This window comes from Bufo gargarizans, chromosome 11, assembly GCF_014858855.1.
Source record: "Bufo gargarizans isolate SCDJY-AF-19 chromosome 11, ASM1485885v1, whole genome shotgun sequence".
NCBI classification, from domain to species: Eukaryota; Metazoa; Chordata; class Amphibia; order Anura; family Bufonidae; genus Bufo; species Bufo gargarizans.
The window spans coordinates 75308202-75333493 of NC_058090.1; the positions used below are offsets into that span (position 1 = coordinate 75308202).

The 25292-nt window shown below is 45.0% G+C and overlaps 1 protein-coding gene across 1 annotated transcript; it reads left to right on the top strand.

The window, feature by feature from the left end:
• The first annotated feature begins 158 nt into the window (after positions 1-158).
• On the top strand, positions 159-23568 carry LOC122922096 (V-type proton ATPase subunit D-like). Its single transcript, XM_044272568.1, has 9 exons — positions 159-300; positions 4831-4948; positions 6564-6643; positions 7219-7286; positions 8219-8263; positions 8356-8459; positions 11736-11802; positions 13159-13237; positions 23181-23568. The coding sequence occupies exons 1-9, from the start codon at positions 260-262 to the stop codon at positions 23317-23319; spliced, it is 741 nt and encodes a 246-aa protein (XP_044128503.1). The 5' UTR covers positions 159-259; the 3' UTR covers positions 23320-23568.
• Positions 23569-25292: the final 1724 nt, after the last annotated feature.

Consider the following 25292-nt stretch of genomic DNA (forward strand, 5'->3'; position numbering starts at 1 on the left):
AGCCCAAAATTTAATACGGCGATAAAATGACGTCTTGAATAAAATATTTCAAAGCGGAACAATTTCGTCGTAATTTGAATTTTTTTTGTTATCGGGACTGAGGAGAAGTCACGTGATTATGCAGCGTCTGCGCTGAGGCGAAGTCAGGTGACTGGCTGGGGTTCCCGCCCCCTGGCACACCGCATCACGTGACCCTGCGCTAAAGCCCTGTGACTGCTCCAGTGACAACAGAGGCGGCTGAGGCTGAGCTGAAGACAAGATGTCGGGCAAGGACAGGATCGAGGTGTTCCCCTCCCGGATGTACGTATACATGGCTGCTGTGTGTACGGTGTGCTAGTCTGCCTGCGTCATGGTCACTGCTGGTGAATGAGGCTTAAAGGGGGGCTCCATGTTTCTTACTTATAATCACTTATATGGCGCTGACATCATTATCTGTCTCCACTGGAGCTTGCAATCTAAATTCCCTTGGTCAGATTCGAACGTAGGACCCCAGCGCTGCAAGGCGCCAGTGCTAACCACCGAGCTGCCCGTGTTAAAGGGGTTCTCCGGGCTTTAAATATTGATGACCTATCCTCAGGGTATCGGATCGGTGGAGGCCCGACGCCCAGCACCCTCACCGATATGACGGGAAGGTGCGCGCCGTGTGCTTGTGCCGTCTCTCTGCTGCTACGGTGAGAAGGGAGACAGCACACGGCGCGCACCTTCCCGTCATATAGCTGATTGGTGAGGGTGCGATACCCGATCCTGAATGTAGGGCGTCAATCTTAAAAGCCCGGAGAACCCCTTTAAGGAATGTAGGTATCCTGCCCATCATGTGACAGCCCTTTAAGGGCTCATCCAAGAAAAAAAAGATGGCTATGTTTTTTTCCCCACCACAATTCAAATGTCTACAGTGTGGGTCATCAACCTCGGACGTCCAGCTGTGGTGAAACTACAACTCCCAGCATGCACATGTCCTTGGAACTCCCACTGGGTGTTGTAGTTTCACCCCAGCTGGAGCGCCAGAGGTTGCTGACCCCCCGGTGTACAAGTTGTGTGCGGTATTGCAGCTCAGCCCCATTCTCTTCAGTGGATCCTGAGCTGCAGTACCAGGCACAACCTGCGGACAGGTGTGGCGCTGTTTTTCGAATCCTGGAGAATCCCTTTAATTGTAGACACGAGTTGGGTGCCCTGACCCTGGATCCTCCACCGGCTGTACATAACCCAGCCAATCAGATGTGGGGGCCTTCAAGAAACGAACCCCCACTGGCATTTCTTTTATTTGCTATATAGAATAGTGTGGGCCCCTCTTTAAGGAGTTCTCCGGGATTCTAATATTGGATAAGATATACATTTTTGGTGGGGGTCTGACCCCGGACCCCACTGATCAGCACAGTTGAAGGGCATTGTCCATATGATGATGCCTAAGGGCTTTGGTCCCTGCAGAACCCCTTTAATCCGGCTCTGGTTTCTGCTTCTCGAGTGCAGGTAAGATTACGCCTACAACCCCCTCGATATGGGTACGTTCTGGTTTTATAAGTAAATGGCATGCCACCCACCCTGTATATAGCGCCCTCACGTCATCCAGTTGTGTTATTTTACTGTATACAGTAGTTGTGTCCAGTGTCAACATCCTCCATTGTGGAGTTTGCTAAACTTTGGGGCGAGGTTGTTTCTCCAGACCTCATCCACCTTCAGGCCCCGGACCACCACCCTCTTAGCCAAAGCAGAGGGCTTTATGCTAGTAAGCTTTCTCACAGTGGACATCCAGCAGATTGTGGGGGTTCCTGGGGACCCACAATATATATTAGTAGAGATTTCATATACTACAGGTAGAGTCGGTAAAAGTCTCTTCAAACCTTTCTATTAAAGGGGTAAGCCCATGAAAATCGTGATCACTGGGGGTCCGACAACTCCTTCGTTGTTCCAATTTTGAAGCCCAAAACCTTCGGGGGAAAAAAATTCCTACCTCAGTGCAGCACTATATTTGTCATCTGTTACGTCTCCCACCTTAAAGGGGTCTTCTGACTATATATCTTGCTATGAGCCTTCATGCTCCATCATCTCTGCCCTGAACATAGAGTCTTGAACTGGAGGAAGTCTTTACCACCTCAATCCTGCGTCTTAGGGTCCATTCACACGTCCGTTTTTTCTTTCCTGATCTGTTCCGTCTTTTGCGGAACAGATCTGGACCAGTTCTGTACCCATTCATTTTCAATGGGTCCTGAAAAAAAATCAGACATTGAGCTGTCCGATTATTATTTTTTTTTTTCAGGACCCATTGAAAATGAATGGGTACAGAACTGGTCCAGATCTGTTCCGCAAAAGACGGAACAGATCAGGAAAGAAAAAACGGACGTGTGAATGGACCCTTAATGTTATGTCTCGTGATAACGTATTGCTTCGTGCGAATATTCAGTTTGGAGACTCCGCACATTAGGAAATTGTAATATAAGCGATTGCCTGCAAAAGTGTTCTTAAGGGATTTGCTCATTTTACAATTGTTGTCGGGTGGTGCTATGGACCCCTCATAAAGGCTGGCATGATATACATCAGTGGTCTGTTCACCGAATACAGACTACTGGAACCATCTGGGCCTGGAGATTTCCTCCAGCATGTATAGGAAGCAGTCCTAATCATGGCTTTATACTAGGGAATGTGCACCAAACCATGGGGGTCTTGGTACAAATAGACCCCCACCCCATGCCAGGAAGTTAAAAGGGTTGTCCAGTTACCTCCTGAAACCCCCTTTAAGTGGCACTGTGCCCTAATTTTGTCTGCCCCTTTATTTTTGCCGCGTTCACTTTGATTTTGACGTATATTATCCCGTGGACTCGGATTTCGCTCTATCCGTTAAAACAGCGGCCAGCAACCTCCAACGCTCCGGCTGTTGGGAAACTACAACTCCCAGCATGATCCATTCACTTTTATGGGAGCTTTAACAACAGCCAAACAAGTGCGTATGCTGGGAGTCGTATTTTTCCCACAGCTGATCCCAGCATTAAAAGGTTAAAATGTGTCTGTGTCTTTTCCGCAAGGTAATGATTCGGAAATAGTCTGTCTGTCAGCTCAGTACGGTTCTGTACGTTGTTGCAGATTCTGCCGTGGCTGAACGTGGCCTAATAATGTAGTGATCTGATTATGTCCCATCTGTATCTGCATTTAGCAGACATGGCCTCCTTGAAGGTGTGGCTGGAGCGAAGCATTGCTTCAGGGTAAACATAGGATGTGTTTAGAGTAAACGGACCTTCTAGATCCAGCCGGGCGCGGGGTGACGTTCTGGCCAGACCACGACAGTACAAGCCGGCGGAAAGCGGATATTCACGTTCTTATGTATCGCAGAGGAAAGCTGCGCACGGGACAGTGTGCCTCTGGGAGGGGGCGACTGAGGGCTGTGCAGGGGGATTAATGGAGCCCAGAAAAATCCCTGCCCCCTTGATCAGGATCTCAAGGTGACTGATATGAGAAGGACGACTCCTTAAAGGGCTTCTGTCATCAGGAACATGGTGATTGTCGCAAATGATGTCCCAATCTCAGCTGAAGGTCTCTGTCCCTTCTCTCTGTGGCTCCCCCTGCCTTCCGAGCGGGGCCCCCGCAGTGAAATCGCGGGGCTACGATCTGTTGCCATGGCAGAAGCACTCCGTGGAAATCTCCATACTGAGCTGCGCACGAGGCACAGCTCACCAAGGAGAGTGTAAAAATCCTATTCCCGAAAAAAATCTGAACTATTAAAATATTTTTTGAAAAATTCCTGCCGTAACGGAAAAAGAATGAAAAACATGCGATTCGCCATTTTTTGATCACTGTTTTTTGTATAAGCCATACGTACCACAAAAATGGTACCAATAAAAACTACAGTTCGTTACGCCAAAAACAAGCCCTCATACAGCTCTGTAGACCGAAATATAAAAAAAAACAGCGATGGCTGTCAAAAAATGGCAATGCATAGAAAAGTTAGATTTTTGCAAAGGTTTTTATTTTTTTTAAAGTAACATAGTTTATATAAGTAGTAAAACAAAATAAAAACCTATACAGGTTTGGTATCGCCGCATTCCTATTGAGCCGTTAGGTCATTTTTAGCGCCGTGATGTCAAACCCCCAAAAACCTAGAATTATGTTTTTTTTTCAATTTAACAACACACAGAATTTTTTTCTTGTTTTCTAATAAAAGACATGTTAAGGCTACATGCACACGAATGTTGTTTGTTTTACGTGTCCGTTCCGTTTTCTTTGTGGATAGGATGCGGATCCATTCATTTTAACGGATCCGCTGTCCGCATCCGTATGTCCGTTCCGTATCCCCGCAAAAAAAAAAATAGAACATGTCCTATTCTTGTCCGTTTTAGGCATTGTTACAATGGATCCGCAAAAAAAAACGGATGGCATATGTTTTCTTTTTTTTTTTGCGGATCCTCGGGTCGTGTGCATGTAGCCTAAGTTAAATGGTACCATTAAAAAAAAAATACATCTTGTCCCGCAAAAAATAAGCCCACATAAGGCTATGTGAACTGAAAAATAAAAAAGTTATGGCTATTAGAACGTGAGGACGAAAAAACTAAAATGCTAAACCAAAAATGGGCCCAGGACTTAAGGGGTTAAAGGTCCGACAGAGGGCCGGGGAGGGGGTTGTAGGTAAATCCACACAGGATGGGAATGGCAGTGGATTTGCACAGGTAAAATCTGTGACGGATTAGGGTTTGATCGCAGTCTGAAAATCGGAAGTGTATATTTTCGGTGCCGTCAAAGCCGGACCCTTGGTGGTGGTCGGCATGATCACATCCGGGATCCATGTTTTGCTGATTTATATTGTGCTCTGTAACCATTTCCGTTTTTTTTTTATTTCCCCCTAAGGGCTCAGACCATCATGAAAGCTCGTTTGAAAGGCGCCCAAACGGGACGCAACCTGCTGAAGAAAAAGTCTGATGCCTTAACCATGCGCTTCCGACAGATCCTCAAGAAAATTATAGAGGTGAGACCCGCCGTGTATTGGCCAGTCCACTTTTGAAAAGTGGGCGAGCTTAGCCCGTCACGCTGATGTAAGCTAAATTTACCAACTGCGACGTTTAAAAAAAAAAACGCAAAAAACGCCGCAATCCGACTCCAGGAAAAGGCAACGTAGACACAGACAGAAGTGCTAAACTTGAAGATGCACCAAATTTATCAAACATCATATGACATTTGATAAATTTGGTGCAAATTACATCAAAGCAGACGCCTGCAGAATTGACTTTCCAAAGTCCCCTCATGATAAATCCTCCCCGTTGAGTCACCGCCTGGTAAAGACTGTCTGAGCGCCAAATTCTTGAGTGGAAAATTTCAGCAGTGATGCATCATACCTATTTCCACTACCATTTTATATCTGGGCAAATACGGGCATGTGTGAGACATGGCCGTCATATCCTTCTTAGACCTCATGCACATGGCCCTATTTTCGGTCCGCATTTTTTACGGACCCGTTCATTTCAATGGGCCCGCAAAAGATGCAGACTGTACAACTTGTGCTGTCCTCCGTACGTCTGTGCCACTGCCCAGCCCCCAAAAAATTCCACATATCCTATTCTTGGCCGTTTTTGCGAGTTTAAAAAATAAATAAAAATGGCGGCAAGATCCACAATTTGTGGACCACAAAACCCATACGGTGGTGTGCATGAGGCCTAAGCTGAGAGCGGAGGGCTGTAATCCCTTTGCTGATCAAGATGTATGTGAGCGCCCTCTGGTGGCTACTAACGTGCAGCTTCCTTGTCAGAGAGATTGCATACAACACTGGCGCAGGGTCAGATACCATCAATAATGGGGGACTGTGCCTAGCTGGCAGCACTGGGAGACACTGAGGTTGGAACTGGTGTAGGGGGCAATGCATGACTAATATTCTGGTGTTCTTGAATCCCTGTGTCCTTCATGACCATCTCAGGCCTTGCATTTGTCACAAAAACCCTAAAAGCATCTGTTTCTAGCCAGACTATTCCTTTAACTTCTTAGGGTAGTCTCAGATGAGAGTGTTCCCTGTGGGAAACGCGCCCCAGGGGCATTGCTCATCTGGAGTGGAGGCCGGCACATAAGAAAAACAGACCAGCAGCTGAAAAGCTGTGGCCTCCAACTCCAACCACCATGACCACACTTTCTCAAATACAGCGTCTTATAGAGAGGGATGTACTTGTTCACCCAATGTACTAGAGCAGGAAAAGTCCTCTTTTGGGACTTAATTTGATCAGAAGAATGAGGTTCCCCAGACACTGCTCAGTACTCCAGAGGAGACAAGATGGAAAGGTGGTCATTTATGTGGACAACTGTAGTTTCTGCAGCACCCACAAACTACAACGGTGATAGCTGTGTGGACACCTTATCTTCTCCTCTCCGGTGTGCTGAACAGGGAACCCCCATTCTCTCACTAGGTGAGTGTTGCAACCCCCTCCATCACACATTTTATGGCATAGATGAGGATACCCTTTTAAGACTTACTGTGGCCTCCAAGCCAGGAAAGCTGTGCTCCTCTGGTGTAATGTTGTCTCTAGGAGGGTAAGTACAGATGATATGATTTCTGTCTTCAGAGGTAACTACGTTTCTCATTGACCTTTGTGTTGTAGACCAAGATGCTTATGGGGGAGGTGATGAGGGAAGCTGCCTTCTCGCTCGCTGAAGCCAAATTCACTGCAGGAGATTTCAGGTGAGCAGAACCTGTTCTAGATACACCTTGATCCCTCACGTCCTACTGTCCAAATATTAATGTCCCTGGATGTAGCAGGTACAGAGACGACCAGAATTCCTTATGTCATAGGAGTTTGTAAGTTTGATCTACTGTGTGACTGAAGCTGTCTCGCATGTATGGGGGTGTCCCCGCTCCCTCTGCTGATGGCAAATTTCGGGGGAAAAGGATTGGGGCGTTCAGCTAAAAGCTGTGTTAGGCTCAGTTCACACTATGTGTACGTTGGAGCAATATGTCTAGAGACTTGCCTGACACACATCTTTGACATATGGCAAGGTATAGCCATACAATGGTGTGTGTGTGTGTGTGTGTGTGTGTGTGTGTGTATATATATGTATATATATCACCCCTAGGTAGTTTAAAATTAAAAAAATAACAGCCTCTGTTGGGTGAATGGTGGTTGTATAGACACTGCGCATTTTCCTAGCACATACGGCGAGCAGAATGTGAATGTAGTGATACCCGGGCACCCTCCCTCTTATAATTCATGTTAGGTTCCATTGATCTCGGCCTAATGTAGTATTTTTCCTCAACAGTACAACGATTATCCAGAATGTGAATAAAGCCCAAGTTAAAGTGAGAGCCAAGAAGGACAACGTGGCAGGTAATGGACAGGGTGTAATGAGGGGTTCAGGTGCACCTCCCTCCCGTGATGTCTTCTCGTCACACCGGAGACGGTATCACAGGAGGCCTGGCTGTACAGAGACTGGCAAGGAAACCAACTCATATATAAAAAAAATATATATATATTTTGCAGGTAACTTTTAGGCTCCTGCCACGCTACATCTTTTCCTTGGCAAGTGGTTTTTCAGGTGGTGTTTACTAGGCTTGCAATTATTTTTTTTTCCAAGCTGGTTTTAACTATAGACAAGTCTGTGGGAAAACATCTGAAAAAAAACGCAGACTACAGTCAAAAAGGAATCTTTTTGAAAACACCACTAAACCAGTGCTTATAGAGCATTTTATCAGTTCCTTTTAGCCAGCATGTAACAACTGGCCATAGCTGTCAATAAGGGGTTGTCCAGGATTAGAAGAACATGGCTATGTCCACAGGTTGTGTGGTATTGCCCCTTGCCCCATTCACTTCAGTGGAGCTGACCGCAGTTGATGCTCCACAGCATCCACATGTAGTACTTCACAGTGATGAGTGGAGCTGCAATCTCTGACATAACCCATGTCTAGGTGTGCTGTGTTTTTAGAAGAAAGCAGCCATGGTCTTCTAATCATGGACAGGCCTTGAAATTTGCACTTATACTAATGAAGGTAGCTCAGCTGCTTCGAGTGTGTAGACCACACCTTGAAAAATACATCTACAATGTCCTTCATCTGTCTGCTGTTCATATTGACAGGTGGTTTCTGGGTTACTTTAGTCTTCTACATTGGTATAAGGTCATATATGGTGACCACTATGGCGGTGGCTACAGCACTGCTGTGGATTGAATGGTATAGAAATGTAGAGGGGAAGTTCTTGTCAGACATTCATGGACGCAAGATATGAAGGACGTGCCATACACTGACTGTTCTTCCTTCTCCCAGGTGTGACCTTACCTGTGTTTGAGCATTACCAAGAAGGAGGAGATAGTGAGTATGAGTGATTCTCTCCTATACCCTCCCAAGTCTCTCCTTGTACACATGCATCCTCTCTCCAACCTCCACTGTATTCGTACCCTCAGGTTATGAATTAACGGGTCTTGCGAGAGGTGGAGAACAGCTCGCTAAACTGAAGAGGAACTATGCAAAGGCTGTGGAGCTGCTGGTAGAACTGGCCTCCTTGCAGGTATAGCCTGATCTGTGTCCTTAGTCTTTATGTACATACAGTGGGGGAAATAATTATTTGACCCCTCACTGATTTTGTAAGTTTGTCCAATGACAAAGAAATGAAAAGTCTCAGAACAGTATCATTTCAATGGTAGGTTTATTGTAACAGTGGCAGATAGCACATCAAAAGGAAAATCGAAAAAATAACTTTAAATAAAAGATAGCAACTGATTTGCATTTCATTGAGTGAAATAAGTATTTGAACCCTCTAACAAAAAAAGACTTAATACTTGGTGGAAAAACCCTTGTTTGCAAGCACAGAGGTCAAACGTTTCTTGTAATTGATGACCAAGTTTGCGCACATTTTAGGAGGAATGTTGGTCCACTCCTCTTTGCAGATCATCTCTAAATCCCTAAGGTTTCGAGGCTGTCTCTGTGCAACTCTGAGCTTGAGCTCCCTCCATAGGTTTTCGATTGGATTAAGGTCCGGAGACTGACTAGGCCACTCCATGACCTTAATGTGCTTCTTCTTGAGCCACTCCTTTGTTGCCTTTGCTGTATGTTTTGGGTCATTGTCGTGCTGGAACACCCATCCACGACCCATTTTCAGTTTCCTGGCAGAGGGAAGGAGGTTGTCGCTCAGGATTTCACGATACATGGCTCCGTCCATTTTCCCGTTTATGCGAATAAGTTGTCCTGTGCCCTTAGCAGAAAAACACCCCCAAAGCAAAATGTTTCCACCCCCATGCTTGACGGTGGGGACGGTGTTTTGGGGGTCATAGGCAGCATTTTTCTTCCTCCAAACACAGCGAGTTGAGTTAATGCCAAAGAGCTCTATTTTGGTCTCATCAGACCACAGCACCTTCTCCCAGTCACTCTCTGAATCATTCAGGTGTTCATTGGCAAACTTCAGACGGGCCTGCACATGTGCCTTCCTGAGCAGGGGGACCTTGCGAGCCCTGCAGGATTTTAATCCATTGCGGTGTAATGTGTTTCCAATGGTTTTCTTGGTGACTGTGGTCCCTGCTAATTTGAGGTCATTAACTAACTCCTCCCGTGTAGTTCTAGGATGCTTTTTCACCTTTCTCAGAACCATTGACACCCCACGAGGTGAGATCTTGCGTGGAGCCCCAGAGCGAGGTCGATTGATGGTCATTTTGTGCTCCTTCCATTTTCGAACAATCGCACCAACAGTTGTCACCTTCTCTCCCAGCTTCTTGCTAATGGTTTTGTAGCCCATTCCAGCCTTGTGCAGGTCTACAATTTTGTCTCTGACATCCTTGGACAGCTCTTTGGTCTTTCCCATGTTGGAGAGTTTGGAGTCTGCTTGATTGATTGATTCTGTGGACAGGTGTCTTTTATACAGGTGACTAGTTAAGACAGGTGTCCTTAATGAGGGTGACTAATTGAGTAGAAGTGTCTAACCACTCTGTGGGAGCCAGAACTCTTAATGGTTGGTAGGGGTTCAAATACTTATTTCACTCAATGAAATGCAAATCAGTTGCTATCTTTTAAGTTATTTTTTCGATTTTCCTTTTGATGTGCTATCTGCCACTGTTACAATAAACCTACCATTGAAATGATACTGTTCTGAGACTTTTCATTTCTTTGTCATTGGACAAACTTACAAAATCAGTGAGGGGTCAAATAATTATTTCCTCCACTGTATATCTACATTCAGAGGTATACGGGACATTTACCAAACTGGAATTTCTGATATCGCTTCCATCGTAAAGTGGTGGAACACTTCTAGGTTATACCATTGCTGTACGTCTTGGAGTTTGAATCTCCCTGAGAAATAAGGGACCGCAGTGCTACCCAACCACTGATGTGCAGCAGTACTCATTTAGGTTAATGGGGCAATTGGATGGCTGGGGCGCCACTGGGCATGGATAACTTGGAAGAGGATGCAGCCCCATACTTCTTGATGACACCCACACTGATCATAAAGTGATGGCATAACCTAGGCCTTACTTTATAAGATAGGAATAGCCCTTTAACTTGGCAGATGTATTAAATATAACGTAACTTGTTCCCATTCAATACACTAGAAACCACAGCAACGCAATAATATTACAGCCATTTGACGTGATGTATAGTCCTTGTCAGGTACATTTTAAGTCTATATTCTATAAATAGTGGTTTATTAGCTATAATCACTGCCATGCTAAACCTTCATTTCAATATAAGCCATAGTAGGAGGAGACTTGAATTACTGCAGCCCTTTACTTCCTCCCTGCCAGTGTCAGCTGCACAAGCAGATATAGAGAGAGGTTAAGAAATGCAAGTTATTTCAGCCATAACAGGAAATTACAAGCCGTCCCTTGCATGCCTGGATAGAAAAGTAGCTAGTTAATAAAAACTTGTGTTTACAGCAGGCTCTGTGCGAGCCGTGTAGACAGTGCTTTGAGAGTAAAAAATTGACAAGGAGCATGGGGTTGTAGAAAAACGAAGAAAAAAAATTACTTTTTAAAATGTCCCGCAGCTCTGATCCTTGCTGGGCCTGCAGTTGTTCACATGTGCATGAACTTCATGTGACCGCTGAGGCCATTGATTGGCTACAGCGGTCATATGAAGTATAAACTGCATTTGACCACTGCAGTCCCAGTGAGGATCGGATGGACATTTTAAAAGGTAAGTTTTTATTTTTTATTTTACAGTCCCCGGTCTTCGCCGTTTAAAAAAAAAAAAACTTTGGAAAACCCCTTTAAGTACATTATCGGTAGCTTCACCCATCTGTCTGCTAGTCTGGAACAGGACATGTACACAGCTTCTGAATGCAAACCTGAGTGTTCTCATTCACTGACAGCAAACTAAGAGCTTGATAACGGCAAGAAAGTAAAACTGTAGAAAGTTGTAGAACTTTTAATTTATTCAGCAAATAATTTTTTTATATACTCTGAAACCGGTCACCTGCTAAAACTTTTACATCACTGAACCTCCCTTATTCGGCACAGCTCCACCGAGTCTTCCTCCCGTGGTTCCTGAAATGTGGTTTTGCATAGCCAAGGGGGTGGTCACCATTGCTCAAGGGGGAGTCCAATCAGCATGAACTGTCTGAACACTAAATTCACTCCCCCTTGGCTATACACGGCCACTTTTACTTATTGGCCACAGAAACTAATGGTCCCAGGTATTTTGGGAATGGGACGGGGGGAACGGCACAGAAGAATAAATTCCACCACAATATTCACTGGAGCCAAGTGAGGGAGGCACGAGGATTTAAAATTTCCAGCGGGTGACCGGTCCTCTTCAAGGCAACTAACCAACTCTTTTCTCTTGTACATTACTGCAGACTTCATTTGTCACTTTAGATGAAGCCATTAAAATCACAAACCGACGTGTTAACGCCATAGAACATGGTAAGGAAATTAAAAACTTATTTTTTTTCCTACCCCCTTTTTGCTTTTGTGTATATTGTATTACTCATTATTGAATATCTAGGAGGTTGCCGTAGAGCAGGGACACCCAGCTGGCATCGTACTGAGGCTGCCAATTGTCCAGACCTCTGCATATCCTGATTTCTACTGTATTTGTATCCTCAGGATGCAGATACAGTTGAGTCAAATGGTGAAGCAGGAAGCGGTTAGCTTCACCGATTCTCTGCCATTGGTGGTTAAAGGGTTTATCCAAAGTATAAAACATGACCCCCCCCAATGCCCGGGCCCCCTCATATACATTATACTTATCCCGCTCCCTGGCACTCGCATCGCTTCTGAACCGTGCGACGGAGGGGGGGGAGCCTCCCTAGCGTCACCCGCAATGCTAGGGAGGCTCGTCCCTGTTGTGGCCTGCTATTGGCTGTTCCCCCTGTCGTTAGATGTTTTGATCCACATGACGGGGAGATGCAGCGGCACCCGTGTGGGGATCGGGAGCGAGGTATGTATAATCTATATGGGGGGGCATGTTTTATACTTTTGATAACCCCCTTTAAACGCAGGAAGTCACAGACCTGCTCCACTCTGTTCATCAGAGGGAATGTGGGCTAGGTGAATATTCAAATAAATTGGATGCAGTAAGAAGTATCGCCCTGTGGTGGCTATTTTACCCTAAGTTCACACCTGAGCGTTTTACAGCGCGTTCAAACGCGCTGTAAAACGCTCAACACATGAAAACCAATGCTTCCCTATGGAAATGGTTCTCACCTGGGCGTTTTACAGCCCGACGCATAATCAAGTTCTTGAGCTTCTTTGGGGCGTTTTGACGCGCGTTTGTGGCCATAGGACACTGCAGTCAATCACACTAGCGCGTAAAACGCGCGTTTGAGAAACGCTCAGGTGTGAAAGCAGGGTCAGGGGACATCCTATTGGGAGGGAGGTGGCACTTAGAGGCATTATACTGTGTCGAGGGCACTAAGTATTGTTATTGTGAGGTGGCGCTAAGGGAGCATCCTCACTCTATAGGTGGTGTAAAGGGGATTAGGTGTGGCTTATTGTAAGAAAAATAAAATTGCTGCAGAGTGCCACCCGCCTTGCATTTTCTCCACTCATACCCTTGCCCAGCAGCAGACTCGGGTATGTAGACCTTTTAGTAGTATAGGATCTTTCACCATACCATGTGGGTGGATTATAAATGACCCCATTACTTGCATCGTCAGTGAATTTTGTTCTTGAGCTCAAAATATATGGACATGCCCTAGGAGAACATTCATAAAGTCAAAATCTTTGTTGACCAGGAAGCAAAGTCAATGACATTCTTTCTTTGTCTTCTCTCCCCAGTCATTATACCTAGGATTGAGCGTACCTTGTCCTATATCATTACTGAGCTCGATGAGCGTGAAAGAGAAGAGTTCTACAGGTAACCATGACTTCTTCTGCACATTATTGCTATCGATCTCACATGAAGACCCCTCTTAGGTCACAAGATGATGAATTTTGGACGACCATGTTAGGCTACTTTCACACTCGCGTTTTGGGCGGATCTGTTAGAATAATACAACCGCATGCATCCGTCATGAACTGATCCAATTGTATTATCTGCATCATAGTCAAGACGGATCCGTCATGAACTCCATTGAAAGTCAATGGGAGACGGATCAGTTTTCTACTGTGCCATTATCCGTCGCCATTGACTTACATTGTGTGCCAGGACGGATCTGTCTTACTCCGCACCACATGGCAGACAGCAAAACACTTCAGGCAGTGTTTTGGTGTCCACCTCCAGAGCGCAATGGTGACTGATCGGAGGTAAACTGATGCATTCTGAGCGGATCCTTTTCCATTCAGAATGCATTAGGGCAAAACTGATCCGTTTTGGACCGCGTGTGAGAGCCCTGAACGGATCTCACAAACGGAAAGCCAAAACGCCAGGCTTAGGCCCCTTTCACACGGGCGAGTTTTCCGTGCGGGTGCGATGCGTGCGGTGAACGTATTGCACCCGCACTGAATCCTGACTCATTCATTTCTATAGGGCTGTGCACATGAGCGGTGATTTTCACGCATCACTTGTACGTTGAGTGAAAATCGCAGCATGCTCTATATTGTCCGATTTTCACGTGACGCAGGCCCCATAGAAGTGAATGGGAAGCGTGAAAATCGCAAGCAAGTACGGATGCGGTGCGATTTTCCCTTTCGCCCATGACAGCACCCTTGAGAGACCGCCTCCATCCAGGACAGGAAACAGGAACTTTCGTGGAGAGCTCATAAGGAGGAGCATGGCCCCGAGACCACCAGTTCCTGTTTCCTGTCCTAGACAGAGGACGGTTCGTGGAGAGAAGAAAAGAAAAAGCTAGGCTGCAGGGCCCCGGAGGAATTGTGTTAAGAGTGGGGTTACCTGTTCCGGCATAAGTCTCCTCTTGGAGCCGCCGGCCGGAGTCTGGTGCTGCTGCTGGGGTCTGGCTTACGCTCCGCTGGCGATACTCTGCAGTCCCGGGCTCACCGAGAGGTGCGTTCGGCACGCCGGTCCTGCCCGACAGTGCTCAGGCGGGCCGGGGCCTTCTCCTTTGCCGCGCGCAGGGGGAACTAAAAATCTCGCGATGCGGCGAGATCCGGGTCTCGGTAGAGACTTCCGGTTTTTGGAACGCACGCAGCGTGCGTTCCGGAAGTAGGAAGAGCCTTCTCCTACTTAGGCCGCAGAAAGTTTCCAGCAGGACCCGACCGAGGACTTCGGACCCACAGGCGCACGGTCAGCAGCAGCCCAGCCAGCCAGCCTTACAGGAAGCCACATTTCCTTGGATCCGGGGAGTCACTCTCTATCCCACAGCAGTATGGAGGAGGAGAGTGCCTTACGCGCCGATCAACAGGAGGGTCATGAGATCAGACCGGTACTCCTGGTGGGGTAAGGGGGATCATTCCCCACCATTTATTTCATTTTTTTAAGCTAAATCTCCTTTCCCTCTTGTCTCTTCCTGCATTTAGACTACAAAAGAGGGCCCTAGAAAGGCAATTTCAAAGACCAGAGGGAAGGAGTGTGCCATCTGTAAAAAGAAACTGGCCCCCTCTTGGTTGAAAAAGTTATGCCAAAGTTGTATTGAGAAACTAGTGGAGGAGGAGTCCCCATCCCTTTTACACAGTATTAGGGAGATGGTAAAGACGGAGGTCTCGGACTCCCTGAAGGATTTCAAAAAGAGCTTTCCCGCTGTAGCCTCTACCTCCCTGGGAACCAGACCAAGCACGGCTAATAGATCTGACTCAGATCCCTTAGAGGAAAGCGATACGGGAGAAATCCTAGATAGCCCAGATTCGTCCCAGGATGAAGAATCCACGGGCAGGCCACTCTTTTCCCCCGATGATACGGAAGCTTTATTAAAAGCAGTTCGTGCGACTATGAAAGTAGACGAACCCAAAGACCCAAAATCCGTTCAGGATATTATGTTTGGTGATCTCGGGCAGAAAAAATCTAGGGTATTTCCCGTTAACGAGCCAGGACAAGATTCAGAGATTAATACAACAGGTTCAGTCCCTGATATCGGCAGAGAACCCTACTATCAGACAAGCAATGGCGGTCTTGGGCAGAATGACCTCAACTATACCAGCGGTCAGTTGGAGCCATCTTCACTCCAGACCCCTACAGTGGCAAATTCTGAAGGAGTGGCAGGGTTCCTTCCGCCCATTAGATACACCTTTCACACTCACCCCCCAAGTGATCCAGTCCCTTCACTGGTGGCTGAACCCCGTAAACCTGTCCCAGGGGCTCCCTTGGTTCCAACAAGACTTTGTTACCCTTACCACCGACGCAAGTCCTTCCGGGTGGGGGGCCTGTTGCCAAGGGGACTTAAGACAAGGTGTTTGGGAAAGAGAGCAGAGTCTAGACTCCCAAAACATGAGGGAACTGAGGGCGGTCTTTTTCGCCTTAAAAGAGTTCCTTCCTTTACTACAGGGAAAGTCTATAAAAGTTTTTTCAGACAACGCCACAGTGGTCTCCTATCTGAACAAACAAGGAGGAACCAGATCAGAAAATCTGATGCGGTTAACAACGGATATCTTTTCCCTTATAATTCCTTCTGTGCCGTCCCTTATGGCAATACATCTAAAAGGTTCAGAAAACAAAGTGGCAGATTTCTTAAGTCGAAATACACTAGACCAGGGGGAATGGTGTCTGAACCAAAGGGTGTTCGATCAAATAATTCGACTTTGGGGTCGTCCTCATCTGGACTTGTTCGCCACCAGAGAAAACAGAAAGTGTCATCGTTTCTTTTCCCTCAGCACGAGAGATTCACCAACAGGGATAGATGCCTTCTCCCTTCCCTGGCCGAACCAGCTCCTCTACGCCTTTCCTCCGTTAAGGCTTCTTCCAAGATGTTTACAGAAGCTGAGACAGGAAAGAACAACAGTGATCTTAATTGCTCCTTTCTGGCCCAGAAGAACCTGGTTCACCTGGTTGAGGAAGCTATCCTTGACGGACCCTTGGATTCTCCCGGAGTGGCAAGATCTTCTATCCCAAGGACCAGTCAATCATCCGAGTGTGAAGCAGCTACACCTAACAGCATGGCTCTTGAGGGGGAAATCCTAGAAAGTAGAGGACTCTCCAAGAGCGTAGTTTCCACTTTACTATCTTGCAGAAAGGATGTCACCTCCTCTATTTATCTCAGGATTTGGAACACCTTCCAGAAGTTTGCCAAGGATCCAGTGAATCCTTTGAATCCCCCACCTATGTGTAGGATTTTAGATTTTTTGCAAGCTGGACATGAAAAAAATTTGAGGCCAAGTACTCTGAAAGTACAGGTATCCGCTTTGAGTGCGTTCTTTGATTCTTCCATCGCTAGCCACCCGTGGGTCCGAAGATTCTTTAAAGCCATCAGCAGGCTTAGGCCTATACCTGGACCTTCAATTCCCCCCTGGGACCTCAACTTGGTCCTTACTAGCCTCACAGAACCTCCCTTTGAGCCACTTAAACAGTTACCTATAAAGATCTTGTCTTTCAAAATAGCGTTTCTTGTCGCAATTACCTCAGCAAGGAGGGTTGGTGAGATTTCGGCCTTCTCTACCTCGCCTCCGTACACTAACATCTTAGATGATAGGGTTCTCATTAAACCAGACCCTTCCTTCTTACCGAAAGTGGTTTCTATGTTTCATAGAACGCAGGACATTATCCTTCCTTCCCTGTGCCAAGATCCGAGAAATGAAAAAGAGGAAAAACTGCACTGTTTAGATGTAAAAAGATGCCTATCTCATTATCTGGAGGTTACTAGTCAGTGGAGGAAAACCTCAAAACTCTTCATTCAGTTTAGTGGGAAAAATAAGGGCCTCCCAGCCTCTTCTAAAACCCTTTCCAGATGGATCGTAAGAGCCATTAATTTGGCCTATTCTTCAGCTGGAAAGGCGCCCCCGGGGGGCTTTGGTGCTCATTCTACAAGATCAGTCTCCACCACTTGGGCAGAAAGGGCTGACGCTACCCTAGAACAAATTTGTAGAGCAGCCACATGGCAGTCGCCTAGCACCTTCTTCCGTCACTACAGATTGGACCTAGGCAATAGAGAACAGCTAGCCTTCGGTAGGAAAGTCCTCCAGGCGGTAGTCCCACCCTAAGAAATAAAGGGATTTCTATTCTAATCGTCTCTCAAGGGTGCTGTCATGGGCGAAAGGGAAATTTAAGATTACACTTACCGGTAATCACTTTTCCATAAGCCCATGACAGCACCCGGGTTTATTCCCACCCTGATATTCATATAAAAAAAAAAAAAAAAAAAGATATACAAAAAAAAAAAAAAAAAAAAAAATATATAAAAATATATATATACATATACAAAAAAAAAAAAAAAAAAAAAAAAAAAGGAGAAGAGTGTGGTCTAGGACAAGTTCTTGCGATTAACTGGTGGTCTCGGGGCCATGCTCCTCCTTATGAGCTCTCCACGAAAGTTCCTGTTTCCTGTCCTGGATGGAGGCGGTCTCTCAAGGGTGCTGTCATGGGCTTATGGAAAAGTGATTACCGGTAAGTGTAATCTTAAATTTCACGCACGGTTGCTAGGAGACAATCGGGATGGAGACCCGATCATTATTATTTTCCCTTATAACATGGTTATAAGGGAAAATAATAGCATTCTGAATACAGAATGCATAGTACAATAGCGCTGGAGTGGTTAAAAAATAATAATAATTTAACTCACCTTAGTCCACTTGATCGCGAAGCCGGCATCTTCTTGTGTCTCCTCTGCGCTGAACAGGACCTGGGGTGAGCTGCTCCATTAAATACCGGTTAAGGACCTTTGATGACGTCACTCCGGTCATCACATGGTCTTTTACCATGGTGAATCACCATGGTAAAAGATCATGTGACGTACCATGTGATGACCGGAGTGACGTCATCGAAGGTCCTTTACTGGTATTTAATGCAGCAGCTCACCCCAGGTCCTGTTCAGCGCAGAGGAGATGCCGGGTTTCGTGATCAAGTGGACTAAGGTGAGTTAAATTATTATTTATTTATTTTTTAACCCCTCCAGCACTATTGTACTATGCATTTTGTATTCAGAATGCTATTATTTTCCCTTATAACCATGTTACAAGTGAAAATAATACAATCTTCAGAACATCAAGCCCAAACTTCTGTGAAGAAGTTCGGGTTTGGGTACCAAACATGCGCGATTTTTCTCACGCGAGTGCAACGCATGACAATGTTTTGCACTCGCGCGGGAAAATCGCGCATTTTCCCGCAACGCACCCGGCTCTTATCCGGGCAAAAAAACTGACGCCCGTGTGAAAGAGGCCTTAGAGTGGTTGACAGCTAAACTAATCTGCCAAGATGGAAAATATTGTCTGAAACTACACGTGTAGTCGCTATCGTCGGTGGAATCATTCACTAATGACCCCACCGTGAACTGAAAGGCTACATTGCACCCTAGTTCTGCTTCTGTTTTCGCCTCTTAAAGGGTCTTTCTGTAATGAGAATAGCCCCTCATGTGGCAGTGTCTGTACCTGGTGATTCAGCTCTCTGCCACTCAAGTGAATCAGACAAAGCTACAATACCGGGCACAGCCAAGCAATGAAGGGGATGCACCATGGTCCGTTCAGCTAGCTAATCCATCTCATATTGATGGGCAATCAATTGCAACATCCCAGAAATCCACTTTAAAGACGCCTACAAAAAGTTACCTTGAGTGCGCTGGATAGAAAATGTACACCTTTTTTTCTGCATGTTAAATGGGGGCTTAAGGACTTAGCCATTTTTTTAAAATCTGACCAGTGTCACTTTAAAACGCTTTGACTTATCCAGGCCGTTCTGAGAAAGTTTTTTCATCACATATTGTACTTCATGACACTGGTAAAATGGAGTAAAAAGAAAATACCAATTTTGCCAAAAATTAGCAAAATTCAAAGTTTTAATTTCTCTACTTCTATAATACATAGTAATACCTACAAAATAGTTATTACTTTACATTCCCCATATGTCTACTTCATGTTTGGATCATTTTGGGACTGACATTTTATTTTTTTGGGGCTGTTACAAGGCTTAGAAGTTTAGAAGCAAATCTTAAAATTTTTCAAAAACCCACTTTTCAAGGATCAGTTCAGGTCTGAAGTCCCTTTGTAAGGCTTACATAATAGAAACCACCCATAAATGACCCCATTCTAGAAATTACACCCCCAAGGTATTCAAAACTGATTTACAAACTTTGTTAACCCTTTAGGTGTTCCACAAGAATTAATGGAAAATAGAGATACAATTTCAAAATTTCACTTTTTTGGCAGATTTTCCATTTTGATAATTTTTCGAGTTACAAAGCAAGGGTTAACAGCCAAACAAAACTCAATGTTTATGGCCCTGATTCTGTAGTTTACAGAAACACCCCATATGTGGTCCTAAACTGCTGTACGGGCACACGGCAGGGCGCAGAAGGAAAGGAATGCCATACGGTTTTTGGAAGGCAGATTTTGCTGGACTGGTTTTTTTGACACCATGTCCCATTTGAAGCCCCCCTGATGCACCCCTAGAGTAGAAACTCCATAAAAGTGACCCCATTTTAGAAACTACGGGATAGGGTGGAAGTTTTGTTGGTACACCTGTACCAACGTGTCAATTCAAACCTGGGGCTTTTCATGTTGCGGGCGGCGGTGCCATCGGGTCCCCGTTGGGCTGTAGGGGGGACCCGATGGCATGGAAGGCAGCACAATGCCTAAGGAAGGCATCGCGCTGCCTTCCGGTGACAAGCATGTGAGATCCAGCCCCCTGGATCTCACAAGCCGGAAGCTGTATAAGTAATACACACAGTATTACTCATACAGCCAATGCATTCCAATACAGAAGTATTGGAAAGTATTGTAAAGGATTAGACCCCCAAAAGTTGAAGTCCCAAAGTGGGACAAAAAATAAAGTTAAAAAAATACTTTCCCCAAAAAAAATTTAGTTTCAAGTAAAAATAAACAAAAACGTAATTTTCCCCAAATAAAGTTAAAGAAAAATTGGCAAAAAATAGGGGGGAGTATACATATTAGGTATTGCCGCGTCCGTATCGACCGGCTCTATAAACATATCACATGACCTAACCCCTCAGATAAACACCGTAAAAAATAAAAACTGCTAAATAAACTATTTTTTTTGTCGCCTTACATCACAAAAAAGAACAGCAAGCAATCAAAAAGGCGTACGCCCACCAAAATAGTACCAATCTAGCAGTCATCTCATCCCACAAAAAATGAGACCCTACCTAAGATAATTGCCCCAAAACTGAAAAAATTATGGCTCTCAGAATATGGAGACACTAAAACAAGATATTTTATTTTTGTTTCAAAAATGATAGTGTAAAACTTACATAATAAAATAAATAAAGTATACATATTAGGTATCGCCGCGTCCGTGATAAGTTGCTCTATAAAAATACAACATGATCTAACATGTCAGATGAATGTTGTAAATAACAAACAAAAAAAAAAACTGTGCCAACACAGCTATTTTTTGTTACCTTGCAACCAAAAATAATATGTACCCTAAAATAGTATCAACAATACTGCCACCCTATCCCGCAGTTTCTAAAATGGGGTCACTTTTTTGGAGTTTCTACTCTAGGGGTGCATCAGGGGGGCTTCAAATGGGACATGGTGTCAAAAAACCAGTCCAGCAAAATCTGCCTTCCAAAAACCGTATGGCATTCCTTTCCTTCTGCGCCCTGCCGTGCGCCTGTACAGCAGTTTATGACCACATATGGGGTGTTTCTGTAAACTACAGAATCAGGGCCATAAATATTGAGTTTTGTTTGGCTGTTAACCCTTGGTTTGTAACTGGGAAAAAAAAAAATATTAAAATGGAAAATCTGCTGAAAAAAAAAAAAAGTGGCATTTTGAAATTGTATCTTTTTCATTCATTCTTCTGGAACACCTAAAGGGTTAACTAAGTTTGTAAAACCAGTTGAATAGCTTGAGGGGTGTAGTTTCTAGAATGGGGTCATTTTTGGGTGGTTTCTATTATGTACGATAAGCCTCACAAAGTGACTTCAGACCTGAACTGGAAAGTTGGTTTTAGAAAATTTCTGAGAAATTTCAATATTTACTTCTAAGCCTTGAAATATCCCCAAAAAATAAAATATCATTCCCAAAATAATCTTAACATGAAGTAGACATATGGGGAATGTAAAGTAATAACTAATTTTGTAGGTATTACTATGTATTATAGAAGTAGAGAAATTGAAATTTGGTATTTTTTTGGTAAATTAAAGTGAATTTTTTTGACTATTTTACCAGTGTCATGAAGTACAATATGTGACGAAAAAACTGTCTCAGAATGGCCTAGATAAGTCAAAGCGTTTTAAAGTTACCACTTAAAGTGACGCTGGTCAGATTTGCAAAATAGGTGAAATATGTCCTAAAGGGGTTGTCAACTTTTTTTTTTTATACTGATTACCTATCCTCAGAATAGGTCATCAATATCAAAAATCGACAGGGGGCTGACTCCCAGCAATCAGCTGTTTGAAGAGAAGGCAGCACTCTCTTCACAGTTTACCTGCTCGCCATTGCAACTGCAGTGCTGAGCAGGTGTAATTAGATCTTAGGCTACTTTCACACTGGCGTTCGGTGCGGATCCGTCTTGTATCTGCACAGACGGATCCGCACTGATAATGCAAACACTTGTTCTTAAAGGGATTCTGTCACCAAGTTTTGGGCTATAGAGATACGGACATGCACGGCTAGATCGCCGCAATATATCTGTCCTATAGGGCTGTGTGATTTTCTTTAAAAAAGGATTTTAGAGATATGTAAATTATTCTTGTAGGTGCCCAAGGGGCTGTACGAACCTTCCTGGTGCCCAGCCACGCCTGCCTGTGAAGGAGCCCAGCACCGCCCATGTCCTCCGAATCTCCTCCTTTCATCAACGATAGATTGCCGCGAGCTCGCGCATGCACAGTTCCTTCCCTGAGGCTGATGCCAGCACAGAGAAGGAACACTGTACCGACACTGCGCATGCGCGAGCTCACGGCAATCTATCGTTGATGAAAGGAGGAGATTCGGAGGACATAGGCGGTGCTGGGCTCCTTCACAGGCGGGCACGGCTGGGCACCAGGAAGGTTCGTATAGCCCCTTCGGCACCTACAAGACTAATTTACATATCTCTAAAATCCTTTTTTAAAGAAAATAAAATCACACAGCCCTATAGGACAGATATATAGCGGCGATCTAGTCGTGCATGTCCGCATCGCTATAGCCCAAAACTTAGTGACAGACTTTTTTTTATTTTTTTATTAAGGGATTCTAAGTCAAAACGGAACCGTCCTGACCTACATTGAAAGTCAATTGCACCATATTGTGTCAGTGAAAACTGATCCGTCCCCACTGACTTACATTGTGTGTCAGGACGGCTCCGCATCGTCAGGCGGACACCAAAATGCTGCAAGCTGTGTTTTAGTGACCGCGTAAAAAACGCAACGGAGACCAAACGCAGCCAAATTGATCCATTCAGAATGCATTGGGGCTGAACTGATCCATTTTGGGACCCAGAAACACCAGTTTGAAAGTAAGTAACCTTAGCCGTCCCGTTCACTTCAATGGGACTGCTCCTTCTTATTAACTTGAACACGAAGTAGCCGTCCCATAGAAGTGAATGGGATGGCTGAGATGTAGTTGCGATGGTAAACGGTAGGAGCGCTGCAGTCTCTTTAGACAGCTGGTCGGCGAGGGAGCTGGGAGTCAGACCCCCACCGATCTAATGAAGAAAAAGCAGGCAACCCCTTTAAGAGGAAACGCCAGAAACGTCAAGTCTGGGAGCTAGTAACGGAACTGCCCGACATAGGAAGGCACACTGCGAGACGAGAATTGTATGTTCGTTAGGCAAAGTAATGTTCACATGAAATAATTAGAGATTTTCTATTTTGTTGTAGATTGAAAAAGATTCAAGAGAAGAAGAAAATTATCAAAGAAAAGGCAGAGAAGGAGCGTGCGAAGTGGGAGGACTCCAGGACCTCGGAGCCGGCCAACCTCCTGGCTGAAGATCGAGATGAAGACCTGCTGTTCGACTAGTGCGCTTGGAGCAGAACACACTGTATAATATGAATGACCTCAATCCCAGGGGTTGTAACCGTAAGAACATGCTTGGTGCCACCTTCATCCATGGCACTGGGAGCAGCCATGCCCTTCAGTACAATGTTAGTTAACCCAAGACACCATTCTCTCAGCCGTCCCTAAAACGTGGTGAAGCCTGCATGACCGTTAAGTTATTGTGCGTGATTGTCCCTGCGATGACAGTAAAAGAGCAGTCGTGTCCAGTAACCTGGTCTTATTGTATTCATTGCCTGGCAGATTCACTATACGGTCTCCATGATGGGACAAGGGACACAACCATGCAGTCTCCAGCAACCAGAGATTGGGTTATGCTCTGTGTGTAATGTTTTCCAAGTATTTCTTTAACAGTAGAGCTGGAGGAAGGCTACGTGCACCCCTGTGCCCACCTAACGCAGGCGTATGGCACGTTGTAAAAGAAATCTAACACTAACAAACCAGGCAGGAAGGACAAGAAGTTTTCAGCCCCAGCCCAGTGTCCAGAGCTGACTTCGGGTCTACTGGCCTGTACTCCGCCATCATAAATTCTTAGGATGCTGCGAGTTCGGATCAGTCCGCCTACACACTTGTTCGTAAAGTAAAATTTCTACTACAGAGATCTTGAAAATGGTAAAAAAATTTAAAACACAATGGTGGTCATTTATCAAACTAGCCAAAAGATATCCCCTGCGCTGAGAGTGCGCAGGACTCATCACAAATTAGATGCATCCTCCTCCGGCAGTCCGTGCGTCTAGATTGAAATCTATTTAGGGTCTTGCGACTTCTTCAGACAAAAAAAAATATGACATAAGCAATCCTGGTAAATGACCCCCAATGTAGATCAGAACTCTTGGTATACAATGATAATAATGTCTGAACTACAGATATTGATGACCTGTCCTCAGAATAGGGATGAGCGAATCGACTTCGGAGCTCTGTACAGTATTAGAATGTATTGGCTCCGATGAGCCGAAGTTATTCCTTTGCGAAGTCTTGTGAGACTTCGGGTAATAACTTCATAAATTAATTTGTACTGTAAAAAACCATTTCCTGAACCCAGATTCGGTTCCAAGTGGTAAAAGTTTTTTTTACAGTACAAATTAATTTATGAAGTTATTACCCAAAGCCTCGCAACACTTCTCCAAGCAATAACTTCGGCTCGTCTGAGCCAATACATTCTAATACTGTACGGAGCTCCTGCTCCGTACAGTATCAGAACGAAGTTTTATTTGAGTCGACTTTGGATGTTTCATCCGAAGTCGATTCGCTCTTCCCTAGTCATGAATAACAGATCAGCGGTGGTCTGACTTCCCTTTAATCCCATCACCGGGGTTCCTCTGACTATACCCATACCTTGAGTGGGTAAGCAGCACAGTATCCTCTGGAGCATAGTTCGGTATAACTAGTCCCACGAGGAAGTCCTTATTAACACAAACCTACAAGTAGAAAAGTCATCAGAATGCCTGGACAGAATTATGAAACAGGACTCTTGGTCCTTAGGGGGGCAAAAACGGATAAGGCGACTTTGCCAGGAATCCATCTTACATTTCTGGTTACGCCACTGGGTTCCACACAATCAGCGTTGCTCATTTCCGTTGAAATCAAGATTCAAAATTAGCTCACCTTTTATCAGAACTCTGCCTTGTGCTGTTCCTCTCTTACACCTCCTGGAAATGTATGAATACATTGCAACAGCAATCGGGCAGTATCAGGAGGCTAAGTGCTGTGCCCCACGTGAAAGAAGAACTCAGACGTACAACCATGATTTTATTCAGAATCTTACATTTATACAGAGCTGTGACATCTCATCCATACACAGTGCAGATACATGAGGGTTAGAAAATGGAGGATAAAATCGTTAAGGCATCACATTCTCCATCTTGTACCTGTTTACTTTCGAACGTATGACAAGGATCCAATGGGCCGTCCAGTCATTGAATATTACATCACGTGAA

What these genes read in the sequence shown, in the direction of transcription:
- LOC122922096 (XM_044272568.1), top strand. Translation starts at nt 260, where the DNA reads ATGTCGGGCAAGGACAGGATCGAGGTGTTCCCCTCCCGGAT. An exon ending in CAAGAAGGACAACGTGGCAG is followed by an intron (nt 7,287 to 8,218) that starts GTAATGGACAGG and finishes TCCTTCTCCCAG; the next exon opens with GTGTGACCTTACCTGTGTTT. An exon ending in TTACCAAGAAGGAGGAGATA is followed by an intron (nt 8,264 to 8,355) that starts GTGAGTATGAGT and finishes TCGTACCCTCAG; the next exon opens with GTTATGAATTAACGGGTCTT.